The 18,651-nt window shown below is 37.4% G+C and overlaps 2 protein-coding genes and 2 non-coding genes across 4 annotated transcripts; all 4 read left to right on the top strand.

The window, feature by feature from the left end:
• The first annotated feature begins 1,460 nt into the window (after window positions 1-1,460).
• LOC107897786 (uncharacterized) lies at window positions 1,461-3,732 on the top strand. Its single transcript, XM_016823358.2, has 2 exons — window positions 1,461-2,264; window positions 2,466-3,732. Exons 1-2 carry the CDS (start codon window positions 1,641-1,643, stop codon window positions 2,589-2,591), a joined length of 750 nt encoding a protein of 249 aa, XP_016678847.1. The 5' UTR covers window positions 1,461-1,640; the 3' UTR covers window positions 2,592-3,732.
• Window positions 3,733-4,666: 934 nt separating this feature from the next.
• Window positions 4,667-7,584, top strand: LOC107895843 (uncharacterized). Its single transcript, XM_016821059.2, has 2 exons — window positions 4,667-5,296; window positions 5,866-7,584. Exons 1-2 carry the CDS (start codon window positions 4,667-4,669, stop codon window positions 5,986-5,988), a joined length of 753 nt encoding a protein of 250 aa, XP_016676548.2. The 3' UTR covers window positions 5,989-7,584.
• Window positions 7,127-7,243, top strand: LOC121208979 (U5 spliceosomal RNA). Its single transcript, XR_005904098.1, has one exon. It is a non-coding gene; the product is annotated as a U5 spliceosomal RNA (small nuclear RNA).
• A 6,696-nt stretch (window positions 7,585-14,280) lies between the features above and the next one.
• On the top strand, window positions 14,281-14,398 carry LOC121208990 (U5 spliceosomal RNA). Its single transcript, XR_005904109.1, has one exon. It is a non-coding gene; the product is annotated as a U5 spliceosomal RNA (small nuclear RNA).
• Window positions 14,399-18,651: the final 4,253 nt, after the last annotated feature.

Genomic DNA, 18,651 nt, shown 5'->3' with positions numbered 1-18,651 from the left:
CCTCCACGAGACCAACCTCGGCCGGACTCTTTGTGCTCATGCTTAGATTCCTGAGACTGAGAGAATTTCGAACCATCGACATGATTTGAACTTTGAGTAGCCAAATTGGCTTGCATAGGAACATCAGTCAATAAAACGAGTTGTCTTTCTTTACAATCTAGAAGCATGTCAGTGAGCAGATCCAAAGGAATAGGAGTTGCAGACGCAAAAACACGGACAGACTCATATTCAACAAAACTACCCACTGCTGTTAAGTTATCGCAAAGCGTCTTCACCTTGGATAAGTATTCTGTGATGGTGAGATTGGACTTCTTGATCGAGTACAAAGCATGACGCATACTCGAAATCTTGAGTGTAGAGGTGGCGCCAAATCTCCTTTCAATAGCAGTCCAAACATCAAAGCTGGTTTTAACAGCTGTAAGATGAACTAAGACTTCATCAGTAACGGTTGACAAAAGCCAAGAAGCAAGAAACTTATCTTGCTTCTTATGAGCAAGAAAGACAGGATTATCCACAAGTTGACCCTCACTGCCAGCAAGAAAGGCCGGAGGAACAGCAATCGTGCCCAAGACAAAACCTTCAAGACTATACCCTTCAAGAATCAACAAAAGTTGATGCTTCCACAACAGATAATTGTGCGCAGCAAGCTTGATCGTATCATGCTTAGCAAAATAATGAACAGTTGGTGAACCACTACCAAGACCCAGCGAATTGACTGCTTCTCCTGTATTCGAAGAGTGACGTGGAGTATCGACTGCTGGTACGGCATCTGTGGCCATGAAAACACAAGAAGAGAAGAAGAGAAAAAAAAACACTAAGCCAAGAAAAATCTGGCTCTTGATACCATGCTAAAGATTACAAACAAGGAAGAAAAAGAAGAATATTCTGACTTGTATCTCTCAATCAATGATCTGGTATTTAATACATTTACACCAGCTAACAGCTAACTATACTAACTGAAGACGTTACAAAGCTAACCAACTAACCGTAAGACAGTTACTCCTAACACTGCAATTGTCTCTAGGATGGAAATGATGGCATGCTCTTCAATATAAATAGAAGATATACGGATAATGTCCTCAACTTATTTTATTCTTGCATGTCAGCCCAACCGTATAAACTGAAACTATAAGACTGCCAATATTATCGAGGCAGTAACAATATTGAAGCGCTGTGATTATTTCACCTTTTATCATTAGCATATTTTCGTGGTTGCCCCCACTACCAGTCCCACCACTGTCGGCATGAAGCTTCTGATACACTCAAAATCCCACAGATTTCAGTTTGCTGGAGATGGTAAAGATTTTGTTGATTTTTTCTTTAACATCATGTCATTACCTATTATAAACTTCCATTAGTTAAAAGTATTATTCCTATTTAGAGCTAAATAATCTAAAAATATATACCACTTGTATGTTACAAACTTGTAATAAATATAATATGTGACTTGAAAGTGGTGAAAATAATCCCTTACTACTCACTTCAACTCCATTTGCTTGAGCCCAGCTATATATTTGCTAAGGCTATCCAGATCCCTTTAGTCTTTGATTGCTTTCGGTATAGAGCTTAGACATTGCAAAGCATATCTAGACGTTGTAGTAAAGATCTGTGAGATTTGTATTTACAAAAGTGTTACCACCATGGCTGCCAACACTGTTAGTTTGAAGCTTTTGGTCGAGTCAACGAGCCAAAGAGTTCTATTTGCTGAAGCCGGGAAAGATTTTGTCGATTTTCTTTTCAACATTCTGTCATTGCCTGTTGGCACTGTCATATGGCTTCTGAAGAAACAAGAAATGGTGGGTTGCCTTGGAAACCTATACGACAGCCTTGAGACTATGAACGATACCTACATTCAACCAACAGCAAACAAAGACACCCTTTTGAAGCCTATAGCGTCCATCAATGCTGCAAATGTGCCTCCCTTGCTGCCAACAACCGAATCATCAAAATCAATCGAAATTTACAGGTGTGGTAACAGTTACAATCGTAGCAGCTGTGGTCTCTATGTCTCCTATGATTCTAAATCCATTTGTCCTTCCTGCAATAATGTTATGAACCAAATCGCAACAGTTGTTAATCCAAAAAAGGAGGATTCACCTACTGATGAGGGAGGTTATGTGAAAGGGGTTATTACATACATGATCATGGATGATCTTGTTGTAAGGCCCATGTCAGCCATTTCTTGTATCACTTTACTCAACAGGTTCAATATCAAGGATGTAGGGGTTCTTGAAGAGAAAACCATTGATGTAGGAGTCGATGAGGTAAGATCCCATTTCTTTTGCAGCCTTAATATTAAGTAATATACGGGTTAAGGGTAGGATCCTCATATTTATGAGAAAAAATAGACAAATTTAAGCATACCCATACCCCATTACTTTCCATATTAAAACGTGAATGCTAAGAATGTGACCAACTTTCATTGTTGATAATATGACACTTTAAACTTGCTTTTCTGCAAATAGGGTGTGAAGTTGCTAAAGGCATCTTTGCAGTCCAAGACTGTGCTCACTGATGTGTTCATTGAGAAGAAGGTGGGCGAAACTGATGCTAGCAATTCTGCTGGTGTAGTACATTCAATCGAGATATAAGAAATGCTGGCCGATTTTCAGTTTGCAAGTTTGTTTTATCAGTCCCGGTCTAAGAAGGGATGCTCATTGGTTTTTTTTAAAACCTTAGCAGTCTGTATGAGGATCCTTTGAGCCTCTTTTGTGTTTTAATTGCTAGTCTTCGAAGCCTCTTTTGTATGTAACTTGGTTTTTACTTTTTAACCAATGTTTAAACCCCATCTAAGTCAAAAAATCTTAGCTCTTTTTAGAGCTACCATTTGTATGTTATAATAGAAATATAATATGGAACTTGAAAATGGTGAAAATTAAAGCATCCCTTATTTTATTTCTCAATTCAACTCAATTTGTTTGAGACCCAATGAAGAAAAAGTAGTCAGATGTTTGCTTAGGCCATCCAATTCTCATTAGTCATTATAAAGGCAGTAACTATATTCAAGTACTGTGAATATCTCACCTTTTATCATTAGTATTTTTTTCATGGCAGCCCCCACTCCTAGTCCCACCACAGTTAGCCTAAAGCTTCTAATAGACCCAAAATCCCACAGGCTTCTCTTTGGTGAAGTGAAGATTTTGTTGATTTTCTTTCGAGCATCATGTCATTGCCTGTTGGCACCGTGATAAGGCTCCTTAGTGAACAAGGAAGGCCGGCTTGCATCAGAAACATCTACAACAGCATTGAAAATCTGGGCAATTCCTACATGTTGTCAGCAACAAACAAAGACATCCTTTTGAAGCCACAAGCATTTAACTATGCTGTTTATGTACCTCCCTTGTTGCCATCCATGAAACCCCCAACTTACACCAATTTTTATAGGTGTACTAGCTCTTATCCAAGAGACAGTTGTTGTTGAAGTTTGGTCAGCATGTAGCACCAGGAGCAGTCAAGAAGCAGGCCATGCAGTCCGAGCCATGCAGGAGCTGTTGAAGCAAGTGCAGCTGTTGATTTTTTGTTCATTTTGTAACCTTAGTTTGATGTAATGTAATTTAGTTCATTTTGAACTATGTTAGTTTGATGTTTGATGTAATTTGATAGTGATTGAGCTGTTAATTCAGCTTTGTTCATGTGTACAAGGTTGGCTTACCAAGTTTCAATATATTAGTGGTAGTACGTATTGATTGGGTGACCATATACTGATTTTGACAATCTGAATGCTTGGTTTATGTATTGGCATTATGCCATTATTCATTTTATGAATGAAATTTCATCAGATTTCCTTCCATATACTCTCCATTTTTCTTTGCTTTTGTTTTCAATTCTGTTCTTGAATTCAGTTTGTTTCTTCTGCAAGTCTCGAGCCTTGTTGCTCAAGTCTCAGCTGAACTTGCTTGCTCATTGTTCATAACACCAACAGTTGTCACAATATGGCAAATGTTCCAAAATCCCGTTGCCCTTGCTGTACCAGCGTTATGGACAGTAATTTCACTTTTGCGAATCTGCCAAACAAGGTTGGGGGAGGTTTTGTCAAGGAAACTTTAACTTATATGATTACAGATGATCTGGTTGTGAGGCCTCTGCCCACTCAATCTATTATCACTTTGCTCAACAAGTTCAACATCAAGGATGTGGTTAAAGAGAAAGTCATTGCTGTGGGAGTTAATGAGGTAAAAGAATATTTTCTTGTTCCTTAACTTGTTTATTTATGTAAAGTGAACTTCAAGCATGTCAGTCCAATAGTATAACTTGAAACTTTATGGCTTTATGTAATCCTCAAACCTTTATTTATAATAACCTATCTTGGGATCCAAGCAATACTTGGATTTCATGCTAAAGCAGGTAGCCATATCTGTTCAAGGAAGGAATTGCAAAAATTGCAATTGTTCGTAAATTTATACCTCTCTTTGAGCAGGTATCGAATCTCCCTTGAAGTTGAAAACCTTAGCCCTATACTTAGAGCTAAATGATCTAAAAGTTATACCATTTTCATGTTATAATAGAAATACTATATGAGACTTGAAAATAGGGGAAAGAATCCTTGTTACTCACTTCAACTCAATTTTTTGAGATCCAATGAAGAAAAGTATCCATATATTTGCTAGGGCCACCCCATCCCCATTAGCCAAGCCATTATAAAGAGCCTAGAAACTGTATCCACCACATGGCTACCAACACTGTTAGCTTGAAGCTTCTCGTTGACTCAACAAGCCAAACAGTTCTATTTGCAGAATCTGGAAAAGATTTTGTCGATTTTATGTTCAACATTCTGTCGTTACCTGTTGGCACTGTCATAAGGCTTCTCACCAAAGAACAGATGGTGGGTTCCCTTGGAAACCTTTATGACAGCCTTGAGAATATGAATGATACCTACATTCAGCCAACAGCAAACAAAGACACCCTTTTGAAGCCTATAGTTCCAGACAATGCTGCAAATGTGCCTCCCTTGTTGCCAACAGTCGAATCGTCAAACTCAAAACCCACCGGAATTTATAGGTGTGTTAATACTTACCATCGTAGCAGCTGCGGTCTCTATGTGGCAAATGATTCTAAATCCATTTGTCCTTCCTGCAATAATGTTATGAACCAAATCGCAAAAGTTGTTAATCCAAAAAAGAAGGATTCACCTACTGATGAGGGAGGTTATGTGAAAGGGGTTATTACATACATGATCACGGATGATCTTGCTATAAGGCCTATGTCAGCCATTTCTTGTATCACTTTACTCAAACAGTTCAATATCAAGGATGTAGGGGTTCTTGAAGAGAAAACCATTGATATAGGAATAGATAAGGTAAGAAATAATCCCATTTCTTTTGCTTCTTTACATAACAAGTGAGAAATTTTAAGAATGTAAGTGTTGGAACAATGGCAGCAGCAAATCAAACAAATGAAAACACCAAGAGCATAAGCTCTCGAACAGCAAGCAGAAACAGAACAGAAAACTCAAAAGCAAAAAATGTAACTGAATGGAATGCTATTACTTTTCATTTCATTTGAAAATATAAGAGTTACAAAATTAGAATGTCAGTTACCTAAACTTGTAACTGCTCCCACCTATTTTGGCAAGTTGCCAACTAAAGTAATACAAAAGAAAGCTGAACAATTTTTAGCCATTACATCCATCAATTCAAATCTTAACAACTCTAAAAGTCTAGTTATATTTAGCTTGGATGGCATTACAAAATGAACAAAAAGTAAACAAAATAATTAAGCTACTTCTGGTCCTGCTTGAATGCTGGTCTCCTGCAGCTGCTGGTCTGCATCATGGCCTTCTGTTGCATTGCAGTCTATGCTCAACAGTAAGCCTCTTTTATTTGTGATTATACAACACTGGTTTGAAACTTGCTTTTCTGCAAATAGGGTGTGAAGTTATTGAAGGCATCGTTGCAGTCCAAGACAGTGCTCACTGATGCGTTCCTCGAGAAGAAGGCAGGTGAAAGTGATGCTAGCAACTCTTCTGGAGTACATTCAATCGTGATATAGGACATGCTGGTTGATTTTCAATTTGTATGAGAATCCTTCTATGTAATAATGGTGTGGTTTTAACGACTCTTAACCTATTTTAGTACTGCAATCTTGTAGCTCCCCGTTGGAGTGTGGATAATCATAAACTTCCTCTATAAGTTGTTTTATTGTTTACTTAATAAATGCATGTAGCACTCGTCAAGTCTGGTTCAAAAATATGACAGCTCAAACCTATGAGTACTGATAGATTATCTTTTATTGCTTTTGAGTTTTAATTGCTAGGATGATTCAAACCTTCAAAGGCTCAAACCTTATTCAATATTCCTATCTTTGTATCCAAGCAAAGCTTAGTGCTAAACCAATCTCTAAACCACATCTAAGTCAAGCATATGATAAGATACCAAATCAAGCTAATCTTCTCCCTTTTCTTCTTTTTCATCCCAAACCTGGCTCATACTTTCTATTAGTGTTGCAATTTCATGGCCCTATCAATACTTTGAGAAAAGGAAAGTTTAGAGGGCCTCTATAAGTATTAGAACAAGCATACCAGATTTCATATAAAGAAGAGATTGATACAAGATAATAAATCAATTGATTGATCTAAAAAACAGATTAGCCTGCAATATTCCAAAGTTTAAGTATGTACAAGAATATCATAAATCAATTCCAAATCACATATTAGACAGTATTACTAGAATCAAATTTACGAAAAAGTTATTTAGCAAATTTACCCTAACATCTTTTCCTCTTTATTTTGAGTCTATAGATTGTTTCAGTGTATATTTTTTATTATTTGCAGGTAAACCGAATCTGGAAATGATCTTGAGACAATTCACCTGGTTGTACAACATTGTTAACACCCTTGTAACCAATAATCTATTGTTTCACAGACTGTTTACTGTATATTCAGTGTTACTAGAATAAAATGTATGAAAAAGTTATGTACCAAAAACATAAATGAAAAAAAATTGAATATGCATATGTACTGATATTCGTTTACTCACTGTCTGTATGGAAACAAATTAGAATGAAATAAGAATTCGCCACGGTTTAAAAGCTGTAGAAAAGAGCAGAATCCCACATCATAGGAAGAAGACAAGGAGCATTCAACCAACTCTTATAAATTAAAGCGCAAAAGGGGCATAAAAAAATATGGAGCCGTGCGGTGAGCATAGAACGAACTATTTTTTCGCCTTTTACTAAAGAATACCGTGTGCTCGCGGTCCAGACTGGCTTACGCTTATTTTTGGAGGCTTAATTCTTTCATTGGAATGGCCCCTCAAATTTTAGCTTAATTATTTTTATAGTGTTTGACACTGTCTGCTTTTAATAGGTAAAAGTATAATAGAAGCCTTTATATTAGGGGTCAAATTATATTGTTTTTTTTACTTATAAAATGGGTAAATTAATCTTTGTATGTTAAATCAAGTAGTAAATTAGTTTTTTCTATTAAAAATTATCTATTTCTATTATTTAAAGTTGGTGTGGCTGACGCAGACATTTACATACAGTGTACTACGTGTATCTCATGCTAATATATAAGGACCGATTTTTAACCGAAAAATGGAAGAAATTTTTAATAGAATAACCGTTTTGCTCTTTGATCTAATGTACACGGACTAATTTACTCATTTTTTGAGTTGAGGGGGCGAAATGCAGTCTGACTCCTAGGGCTTCCATGGTACTTTTACCTTTTTAATAAACATTGGCTTAAACTTTTTAGTAACATTGCAATCCAATAGGAGTTTTATTCCTTGGGAAAGAAGAAACTAAAGTATCAAATTAAGTGGTTTAGTGTTCATGCAATTGTGTTTCTATACTGGAAATGATGTTTATGCTCTTCAATATAAATAAATGATGGATTATGTTCTTAACTTGTTTTATTCTTGTAAATTGAACTTCAAGTATGTCAGTCCAATTACCATCAACTATTCACTAAATTCTTCCCCAAAATGTTCTATTTATAGCTCCAATCTTGGGATCTAAACAATGCCTAAATTGAGCAAGGCTTGGATCACCCTTACCCAAGTAAAAAATTCTCTACCATATGTATGTTATAATAGATATAACCTTGAAAGTAGTTGTAAGAATCTCTTGTAATCACCTCTGCTCCATTTGTTTATATTTGCTTTGGCTATCCATTCCCATGAGTCCTTTCATTGCTTTCCAAGTATAGGGCTTAGACACTGCAACCACCATGAGCTTGAACCTTTTGATAGATACAAAAGGGCAAAGGGTTCTATACGCCGAAGCTGGAAAAGATTTTGTTGATTTTCTCTTCAACATATTGTTATTGACTGTTGGTACTGTTATAAAGTTGTGTTGAGTTTTGAATCACAAACAAGATTAAAAGAACTAAAATTTGTGCTGAAAGATGAAAAACTGAAGCAAAAATCAGATGCAGAAAAGATTAACTTCATTACTTGAATAAGCAATATGCCATATACATAAGTAGTTCAAATTACATTGGTAAAAAACAAAACTTGCTGTGAAAGTAACTAAGCTGTAAAATCAACTTAATGATAACCTAAAACCTACTAAAAACTGCTAAGTACTTGGCTAACCTTAGCTAATCAAAAGGTTGCTATCAAATCAAATACAAGTCACATGTTACAAAAGTTCAAAGATTGAAATACACCAAGGACATTTGCATGCTGCATGCATGCTGCTTCATTTCTACTTGGACACTTGCATGTTGCTGATATGTTGCCAACTTTCAGCACTCCTCCTTGGCTACAAAGCAGCAGACTCCAATTTCTTTCTTCAAATACTCGAACCTTGTGGTAGCCAATGGCTTGGTCAAAATGTCTACGAATTGAATTTCCGAGCACAATGGACCAAGTTGATTTCCTTTGACAACTCTGCCTCCCTCACAAAATGATACTTGATCTTGAAATGCTTAGTCTTGCCATGAAACACAGGATTTTTGGCAATTGCAACAGCTAACTGATTGTCAACTTTTATCTCTGTTTGTTTCCATTTGATTAGCATTCAAATAACTTAAAAGTTTCCTAAGCCAAATGGCTTGATTAACAGCAGTAGCAGCTGTAATATACTCTGCCTCTGCAGTGGATTGAGCCACTGTCTGTTGCTTATTAGAACTCTAACTAAAAACTCCTAAGCCTAGAGTGAAAAATTAGCCCGATGTGCTCTTCATATCATCAACTGAACCAGCCCAATCACTGTCTGAATAGCCAATCAGCTTCAGTTCTTCAGCTCTCTCAAACTTCACACCATAGCCTAAGGTCCCTTTGACATACCTTAAGACTTTTTTAGCAGCCTTGAAATGAGCTACATTGTAGCAATGCATAAACCTCGATAGAAGGCTAACAGCATACATGATGTCTGGCCTTGTTGCTGTTAAGCAGAGTAGGCAACCAATCAGACTTCTGTAGCTCTTATTATCCACACGATCATGTTCACTATTGTTTGAGAGTTTTTTTCCTAGTGCCACAGGAGTGCTAGCAGGCTTGTTGTTTGCCATGCAAATTTTGCTTAGAACCTTTAATGCAAAAGCTTGTTGGCTTATAAAAATATCATGCTCATTCTTATTCACTTCCATACCAAGGAAGTAGGTCATCAAGCCTAAATCAATCATCTCGAAAACATATTGCATCTGTTTCTTGAATTCTTCAATCAGCTCACTCCTGCAACCAGTAACCAATAAGTCATCTACATACAGAGACACAATCAGCAAGGTTTCTTTCTTAGCCTTCTTCACATAGAGTGTAGGTTCACTAATACTCTTCTCGAGCCCCAGCCTTGACAAGTATGCATCAATCCTATCAAACCAGGCCCTTAGACTTATTTTAGGCCATACAATGCCTTCTTGAGCTTGCAGACCTTGTGCTCTTCACCAAGGACCTTGAAACCATCAAGTTATTCAACAAAGATCTCTTCCTTGAGAAATCCATTCAGAAAAGCTGATTTAACATCCAGCTGGTACACTTTCCACTGCTTTTGAGCAGCCAAGGCAAACAACAGCCTTATGGTGTCCAACCTTGCAACCAGTACAAAGATTTCAAAGAAATCGATGCCATGCTGTTGACTGTACCCTTTCACAACTAGCCTAGCCTTGTGCTTGTTCAATGATCCATCAGCATTGTGTTTGGTCCTCAACACCCATTTTACACCAATGATCTTTCTGTTTGCTGGTCTATCAACAAGCTCCCATGTGTCATTCTTGTGGATCATCCTCAATTCAGCCCCCATTGCTTCTTTCCAACAACCCTCCCTTGCAACCTCATCAAAGCAAAAAGGCTCAACAATAGTCATGTCACACCTCTCATAGATGTCTCTGTTTCAGCTTCAATCTCAATATACTACAAATCGAGATCATGCTGGTCTTGCTTAGACAAGCTTGCATTTGTTCCATCCCATTTCCAATAGCTTTCTTCATTGAACTTCACATCCCTGCTCACAACAATCTTCTTAGTAGATGGATCAAAGACCCTGTACCCTTTTTTTACATTGCTATAGCCAACAAAGACTCTAGGTATGGAACTTTTTTCTAGCTTGGTCCTCTTTTTAGCTGGCACTAGTGTATAGCATAAACAACCAAACACTTTCAAGTGTGAAACATTTGGTTTTTGACCAAACCAGGCTTCAAAAGGTGTTTTACCTTTGACTGCATTAGTTGGCAGCCTGTTTAGCAAATACACAGAGGTATTTATTGCCTCAGCCCAAAAATTGTTAGGCATTTTGCCTTCAAACAAAAGGCACCTAGCCATATCAAGAACAGTCATGTTCTTCCTCTCACAAACACCATTCTGTTGTGGTGTGTAGATGGTGGTCAATTAATGCTGAATTCTAGCTTCATCATAAATCTTTTGAAACTTTTGAGATACATACTCAGCCCCATTGTCTGACCTCAAAGTCTTCAATTTGCAATTGGCTTGATTCTCAGCTAATGCCTTAAACTTGCAAAAGAAGTCAGCCACATCTGACTTCTGTTTCAGAAAGCTTACCCAATAGAATTTGGTGCAATCATCTATAAACAAAGCAAAGTACCTACTATCATTCAAGGAGGAGGTCTTCATAGGTCCACAAATGTCTGTATGGACCAGTTGAAGCCTCTCTTGAGCTCTCCAAGCCTTGTTGACAGGAAAAGGTAGTCTAGCCTGCTTGAAAAGCTGACAAACCTCACACACATCATTTTTAGGCTCGATCTTGGACATCATCTTGTACAGCAAACTAAGTGACTTATAGTTCACATGCTCCAACCTTTTGTGCCATAAACATGATTCATCAGTTAGAGTTGTATGTGCCTTTGCTTCTAACTGATTCACATCCAAAATAAAGGATCTATCATGCATGGCTACTGTCACTAACACGTGATCAAAAGGATCTTTAATTACACAAGTATTTCCTTCAAAAATAAGAGAGTAACCCTTCTCCAACAACTGACCAACACTAAGTAGATTCTGGTCAATATTAGGTACAAAGAGAATTTCTGAGATAGTTTTGTTACCTGACTGGGTGCAAATCGCAGCCTTGCCCTTGCCTTTGGTCTCGATGAACTCACCATTTCCAATTCTAAATTTGGACACAAAGCTGGTGTCTAGCTCCCTGAACATGCCTTTATTTCAAGCCATATGATGAGTGCAGCCACTATCTATCAGCCAATTCTTGCTGACTTTGCTCAAACTTGCAAAGCAGGAGGTAGTAAAGACTTGCTCCTCTTGAGCTTGGACATCCCCAGCAGCCTAAGCTTGATTCTGCTGCTGTGGTTGTGTTTTTGCCTTACTCTTGCAAACTTTCTCAATGTGGCCAAGTTGTTTGCAGCTTCTACATTGAATGTCAGGCCTGTACCAGCAATATTTTTCCAAATGAGTGGACTTCTTGCAGTGAGTGCATAGTGGAAAATTCTTTTTGACAGCATCCTTCTTCCATTTCTCTTTCTTTTCTAGCCAAGGCTTCTTACCCTTATAACCTGAGCTCGAACTTGAGCTATCTCTACTCTTGGCCTGAAAAAGGCTCCCTCAGAATACTCCTCCATTTTGTTTGCTCTTATTTGCTCTTGTGCATAGAGAATATTTATCAACTCTGTCAAAAGTATAGCTAATAAGTCCCTCGAGTCTTCCAAAGAAGAAATTTTTGACTCATACTTCTTTGGTAGAATAGTAATGACTTTTTCAACTATCTTCTTGTCACTAAACTCATCTCCAAGTAGTCTTATGTTGTTTACTGTGGCCATAATCCTATCAGCATACTGCTTGATGGTTTCAGACTCCTTCATCCTTAGATTTTCAAAGTCTCTTCTCAAATTTATCAACTGCTGCTGCCTAGTCTTGTCTGACCCTTGAAACTATTCCTTAAGTCTGTCCCAGGCCTGCTTTGGAGAGTCACAAGCTATTATCCTTGTGAAAATAACATCTGGAACTCCATTTTAAAGCATGACATAGCCTTATACTTTCTGGCAGTGTCCTCATTATGCTGCCTAATTTGAGCTATGGTCAGATTAGCTCTCAAAGGTGGTGGCTCTGTGTCAGCAAGAACAACACTCCACAAATCATGAGCCTACAGATATGTCTTCTTTTCACAGCCCAAATATTGTATTTTTCACCAACAAAGACAAGTGGTGGTAGTGGTAAAAAGCTCATCCTTTTGCAGTAATTGAACAACCCAACAAAGATAACTTCTGTTTCTTTTTTTTCAAGCATAAGTTACTCAATGAATCAACACAAACAACTAACACACAGTAAATGCCCTCAAAGATGACAGGCTCTTGATACCAGTTGTTGAGTTTTGAATCACAAACAAGATTAAAAGAACTAAAATTTGTGTTGAAAGATGAAAAACAGAAGCAAAAATCAAATGAAAAAAAGATTAACTTCATTACTTGAATAAGCAATATGCCATATACATAAGTAGTTCAAATTACATTGGTAAAAGACAAAACTTGCTTGTGCAAGTAACTAAGCTGTAAAATCAACTTAATGATAACCTAAAACCTATTAAAAACTGCTAAATACTTGGCTAACCTTAGCTAATTAAAAGGTTGCTATCAAATCAAATACAAGTCACATGTTACAAAAGTTCAAAGATTGAAATACACCATGGACATTTGCATGCTACATGCATGCTGCTTCATTTCTACTTGGACACTTGCATGCTGCTGATATGTTGCAAACTTTCAACAAGTTGCTTAGGAAAGAAGGCATGGTTGGATGCCTTGCAAACCTTTATGAGGGCATTGAAAATTTGGGTGATGCATACATTCAACCAAAAACAAACAAGGATGCCTTGTTGAACCCAAAATCTTCAAGCTTAGCAATCAATGTTCCTCTCTTGCCGTCAAACATTCAGTCTTCATAACCACAGATTATACCAGCGTCATTTGTATTATGTAAATGTTCAAAAACCTACATGCCCTAATAGCGGATGATGAGACGGATGACCCTGAAACATTTGTAAACCCCCCAAATATGGTTTCAACTTCATCATTTACTGCAAATGAGGTTGGTTGCGTGAAAGGGATCGTTACAAACACGGTTATGGATGATTCAACAGTTACCCCTATGTCAACTATTTCGAGCATAACTCTGCTCCGTAAGTTCAACATTAAACAACTTGATGCATTGGAAGAAAAAGTGGTTAATGTAGGAACTACTGAGGTGAACTTCCTTTTATCATGTTTCATTTATAAGTTGTTGTAAGAAACAAATGTCTTATGGATTTGGTATAGTTTTGGTTTCAGGGTGTGGAGATACTGAAGGCATCACTATGGTCTGAGACTCTGCTTACTAATGTATTCATTGCCCAAAAGGCCAAGAATAAGCGTTCTAGGTTATCAAAATGAGAAACGTTTCTACTACTGTTGATGCATTGTTGGTTTGTTTACACATTTTAAAGTCCTTTTTGGTGCTGATCCAAAGAATATTGTTGCTCTTTTTCTTTTGTTATTGAATATCTATATATGGTGATCTTTCAAGATTTTGTTGATGTTTCAGACTAATGTTTTAAAATAATTATTGGCTTGGACAAAGCATATGTTTTACCAATTGTAATGATGAACCATTATAAAAGTAACAGTTAAAAGCAATTTCATAATGTAAATTATCATCACGAAAATGATAATTTTCAGAAGAAATACTTAGGGATAATTTCATTGAGTAGAGTTTAAAGGGTGAAAAATAAGAGGAAATGTAATGGAAGAATGTGTGGCTTGGCAGAAGAGTAGAGCTAGAAAGAAGTTGCCAAGGTTTAATAACTCCAGAAAGGAGCGGGATCCCACATTCCTTAGAAACAGAGAAAGGCACTCCACCATTTTAAATAAATGAAAGCGCATGTAAACTTGTTCAATCAAGGGGCTATGCGGTGAGCATAGAGCGAACTATTCTTTCGCCTTTTACTAAAAAATACCGTGTGCTCGTCGCTTATGGCAGCGTACGCCTGTTTTTGGAGGCCAAATTCCTTTACAGGAATGGTCCATCAAATTGTAGTTTAATATATTTCTTTGCCATTATGCTTCTATGTTGTCTGTTACTGCAAATTAACCCCTATACTTAAAATCTGTAACTGTCAAATAATACAACTACATGCAGGCAGCAGCAATCAAAGACGACCTTTTAAAGAACTTTTGGTTTCTATCTTGCTACTAATAATGTACCACTCTTGTTTCCAATCCTCAGCATCTGCCACTAATCTTTATAGGTGTAGCCACCATAAAAATGGTATGGGTCGCATGTGTGTGGCAAATGATCCAAAATCCCTTTGTCCTGCCTGCAGCCATGTTTTTGAACCAAAATTTGACTCTTGTGATCAAGGGTTAATCCTCAGGTGAGAGAGATTATGTTAAGGGAGTTGTTACTATCACAGGATGTTGGGGTTCTTGAAGAGAGTCATTGATATGGGAGTGGATGAGGTAAATGATCCCTTTTTAAGTTTTGATGCAATTTTGTAAAGGAATATAGTTTTTACACTTTTACTTTGCTTTGTGCAAATAGGGAATGAAATTGCTGAGGGCATTGTTGGTATCCAAGACGGTGCTTACTACTGTGTTCGATGGGAAATAAGATCAAAAGTGATGTGGTGTTCTTGCAACTGTGTCTCTAGGATGGAAATGATGTTAGGCTATATCTAATCCTTAAAGCTTTTATGTATAACCTCTGAAACTTCAACCACAGTCAGCTAGAAGCTTCTGATAGGCCCAAAATCCTACAAAATTCTGTTTGCAGAAGCGGGTAAAGATTTTGTTGATTTTATTTTCTATATCATGTCATTACCTGTTGGAACTGTGGTAAGGCTCCTTGGTAAACAAAGAACAGTGGGGTGCCTTGGGACAATTTATGAAAGCATTGAAAATTTAGACGATTATTACTATATGAAATCAGCAGCTACAAAAGAAATCCTTTTGAAGCCAATGGTTACGACCTATACTTCTAATATAGCTCTCTTGTTGCCAAGCATGCAATCCTCCAAATACACCAACCTTTAGTGGTGTAAAACCATCAAAATTAAATTGGTGGCAACCCATATGTTGCAAATCATCCAACAGACGCTTGTCCTTCCTGCGGACATTATTTTATGAAATCTAATGATGTATTTTTTGTGAATCCCACAAACAAGGGTGTACCAGACTCGGGTGAGGAAGGTTTTATCAAGAGGGCAGCAACTTTCATGATAATGGATGATTTGGTGGTGAGGCCTATGTACACTAATTCTATTATCACTTTGCTTCACAAGTTCAACATCAAGGATGTGAACGATCTTGAAGAGAAAACCATTGGTGTGGGAGTTAATGAGGTGAAACAATATATTTTGTATATTTTGTCTTAGTATAACTTTAAAAGCTTTTTTTACCTTTTTCTGTTTTGCCTTGTTTGATACTCCATTCTTAGTACCATTAGTTTAAATTTGTTATATTGGTGCAATAGGCGGTTGAATTGCTTAGGACATCGATGCAGTCCAAGACAGTGCTTATTGATGTTTTCCTTGGTGGGAAGAAAAAGTCCTCTGTGAAGTCTGAACCTATTATGCACTGAAGTCTTGGATTTAATGATCAATCTGTTCAAGCCTTTCATTTTAGAAATTGAAACCTAGAAATTAAGGTATCATTTTGTGAAGTGGTTCTTTTTGTTCTTGCAATTGTCTCATCTGGAAACAATGTTCAAGAATGTCTTCAATTTTATAACTTAAAGCTATATGCTTTTATCTAATCCTCATTAGCTTTTATATATAAGTTTCCCTATACTTAAAGAGTTCAAAGTGAATACCATTTATATGTAATAATTGAAAAATAATATGGGACATAAAAATATTGGAAAGAATCCTTTAATTACTCACTTCAACTCTGTTTAAAAGTAGCTGTATGTTTGAATAGGCCTCCAATTCACTAAATAGCCTACACACTGCAAAATCTACCAAGGCATGGCTACCATGACTGCTAATTCTGTTTGCCATGTCTTAAACTCTACTCTGTGCAACTAGGGAATAAAATTGCCAGGGCATCATTGCAATTCTTTTAATTGATGGAGATCATTGATTCTAAGGACCCTTTTATTAAAACCTTACAAATAAAGAAAAGTAATCTCTTAAACTATCTCTGAATCCCTAATTGAAAGCTTCAAATCCCTTTTTTACGGATTATGTTAATTATCCAAGTTAAACATATTTTATTCCATACTTAAAATTGAAAACCAAAGCCCTATACTTAGAACTAAATGATCTAAAAGTGTTGAAGCTGATCTCCATGCAGCTGGTATGAAACAAGTGCAGCTGGAAGTTGGCCATACAAGCTCATGGCAAGCATGCAGCAACTATGGATTCTTGTTGTTGTTGGATTTGAACTAATGTTTTGTTATTTTGTAATCTAGTTTGTTTCTTGAACTTAGTTGGTAATATTTTGATGTAATCCATTGATTGATTGACTAAAATTTCAGCAATACAACATGGACAATTAATTTAGCTATTTTTCAATGTATTAGAGTGGGGTTAGGTATGTGATTTGGTAGTCATTTTGACTTGTACACTTCATCTTCTTTTGATATATGTAATGGCAATCTGCCAATGATGATGGATGAATAAAATACACTTCATTTTCATCAATATTCTCAACTATTCTTCATTGCTTCTTCTTCTTTTTTTCTTCTTCTTTTCTTTTGCTCGTTTCCCTCTTGTTTGTTCAGCAAGTATTGTGACTTACTGCAAAAGCCAAAGCTATACCAGCTGCTTGCTTGCTCTATAATACCAACAATTGGTATTTAGAGCTCTTGTCTTTGAGGACCTATTCTACTTGATTCAAAAACTTGAATGGCTTCTGCTAGCTTCTCTCCAGCAGCACCACCAGTCTTCACTGGTGAAGGTTTCCATATTTGGCTGGTCAAGATGAGAACATACCTTCAGGCGTTTGATCTGTGGGAAGTGGTGAACTCAGATGCTGAGCCAGCTCCACTGAGGGTCAATCTTACCGTGGCTCAGATGAGGCAACATGCAGATGAGAGGACCAAGAAGCACAAGGCCATGTCCTGCATTCAGAACTGTGTTTCTGACGTGATCTTCACCAGGATCATGACCTGTGAGACCCCGAAGCAGGCTTGGGACAAGCTTAAGGAGGAGTTCCAGGGCACTGAGAGGACTAGGCAGCAACAACTTCTAAATCTGAGAAGGGATTTTGAGAATCTAAAAATGAAAGAAGAGGAAACTGTCAAGCAATACTCTGACAGGATAATGGCTGTTGTAAACAGTATAAGGCTCATTGGTGAGCAGTTTGATGAAGTAAGGATAGTTGAGAAGGTTCTCTCTACTTTACCAGAGAGATATGAGGCAAAGATATCCTCCTTAGAGGACTCGAGAGACTTGACAAGGATCTCCCTGACTGAGCTTATCAATGCTCTTTATGCTCAGGAGCAAAGAAGAGCCAGCAGGATCGAGGAGCACCAGGAAGGTGCATTTCAGGCCAAAAGCAAGCCTAGCTCGAGTAATGCTGCCTACAAAGGCATGAAAAAATTGAGGGATAAATCCAAAACTGATGCCTCGAAAAAATGGGACAGACCATGCAGGCACTGCAAAAGGCCCGGTCATCCAGAGGCCAGATGCTGGTTCAGACCAGATGCCATATGTCAACATTGCAAGAAAAGAGGCCATGTTGAAAGGGTTTACAAAGAAAAAGACAAACCTGACCAGAATCAACCATAACACAAGGCTGCTGAGGCTCGAGTAACTGAACAATGTAGTGATAGTGAAGAATCAGTGTTTGCAGTCTCATGTTTAGCTGAAAAAGGGAAGGTTACAAAAGGGTAGCTCCTTGACAGTAGCTGCACCAACCACATGTCACCAGATGCATCTATCTTCAAATCTCTAGATAGAAGCTTAAGACTAGAGTAAAAATTGGAAATGGACACTGTATTCAGGCAGAGGGCATAGGCAATGTGGTGATATGCACTCCATCAGGTAAGAAACTCATCCCAAATGTACTGTTTGTACCTAAAATTTATAGAAATTTGTTGAGCATAGCTCAGTTGCTTCAAAAAGGATATACTGTGGTCTTTAAAGGAAATGAGTGCCAAATCAGTGACCAAAAAGGGTCCATACTCATGACAGTGGCCATGTCTGACAAGAGTTTTGTTGTGGACTGGAATAAGGACCTAGATAGTGCCTATGCTACATCCATAGAAGAATCCAAGCTTTGGCATCAAAGGCTTGGTCATGCCAACTTTAAATCAATGGCTCGAATGATCA

Source organism: Gossypium hirsutum, chromosome A10 (assembly GCF_007990345.1).
Source record: "Gossypium hirsutum isolate 1008001.06 chromosome A10, Gossypium_hirsutum_v2.1, whole genome shotgun sequence".
NCBI lineage: Eukaryota > Viridiplantae > Streptophyta > Magnoliopsida > Malvales > Malvaceae > Gossypium > Gossypium hirsutum.
Note: the sequence above shows the minus strand (reverse complement) of the source record. Positions and strands in the feature narration are given on the sequence as shown.

Excerpts from the sequence above, each read along its gene's own strand:
- LOC107897786 (XM_016823358.2), top strand. The coding sequence starts at position 1,641 with ATGGCTGCCAACACTGTTAGTTTGAAGCTTTTGGTCGAGTCAACGAGC. Across the intron at positions 2,265-2,465 it reads TTGATGTAGGAGTCGATGAG|GGTGTGAAGTTGCTAAAGGC; the intron begins GTAAGATCCCAT and ends TTCTGCAAATAG.
- LOC107895843 (XM_016821059.2), top strand. The coding sequence starts at position 4,667 with ATGGCTACCAACACTGTTAGCTTGAAGCTTCTCGTTGACTCAACAAGC. Across the intron at positions 5,297-5,865 it reads TTGATATAGGAATAGATAAG|GGTGTGAAGTTATTGAAGGC; the intron begins GTAAGAAATAAT and ends TTCTGCAAATAG.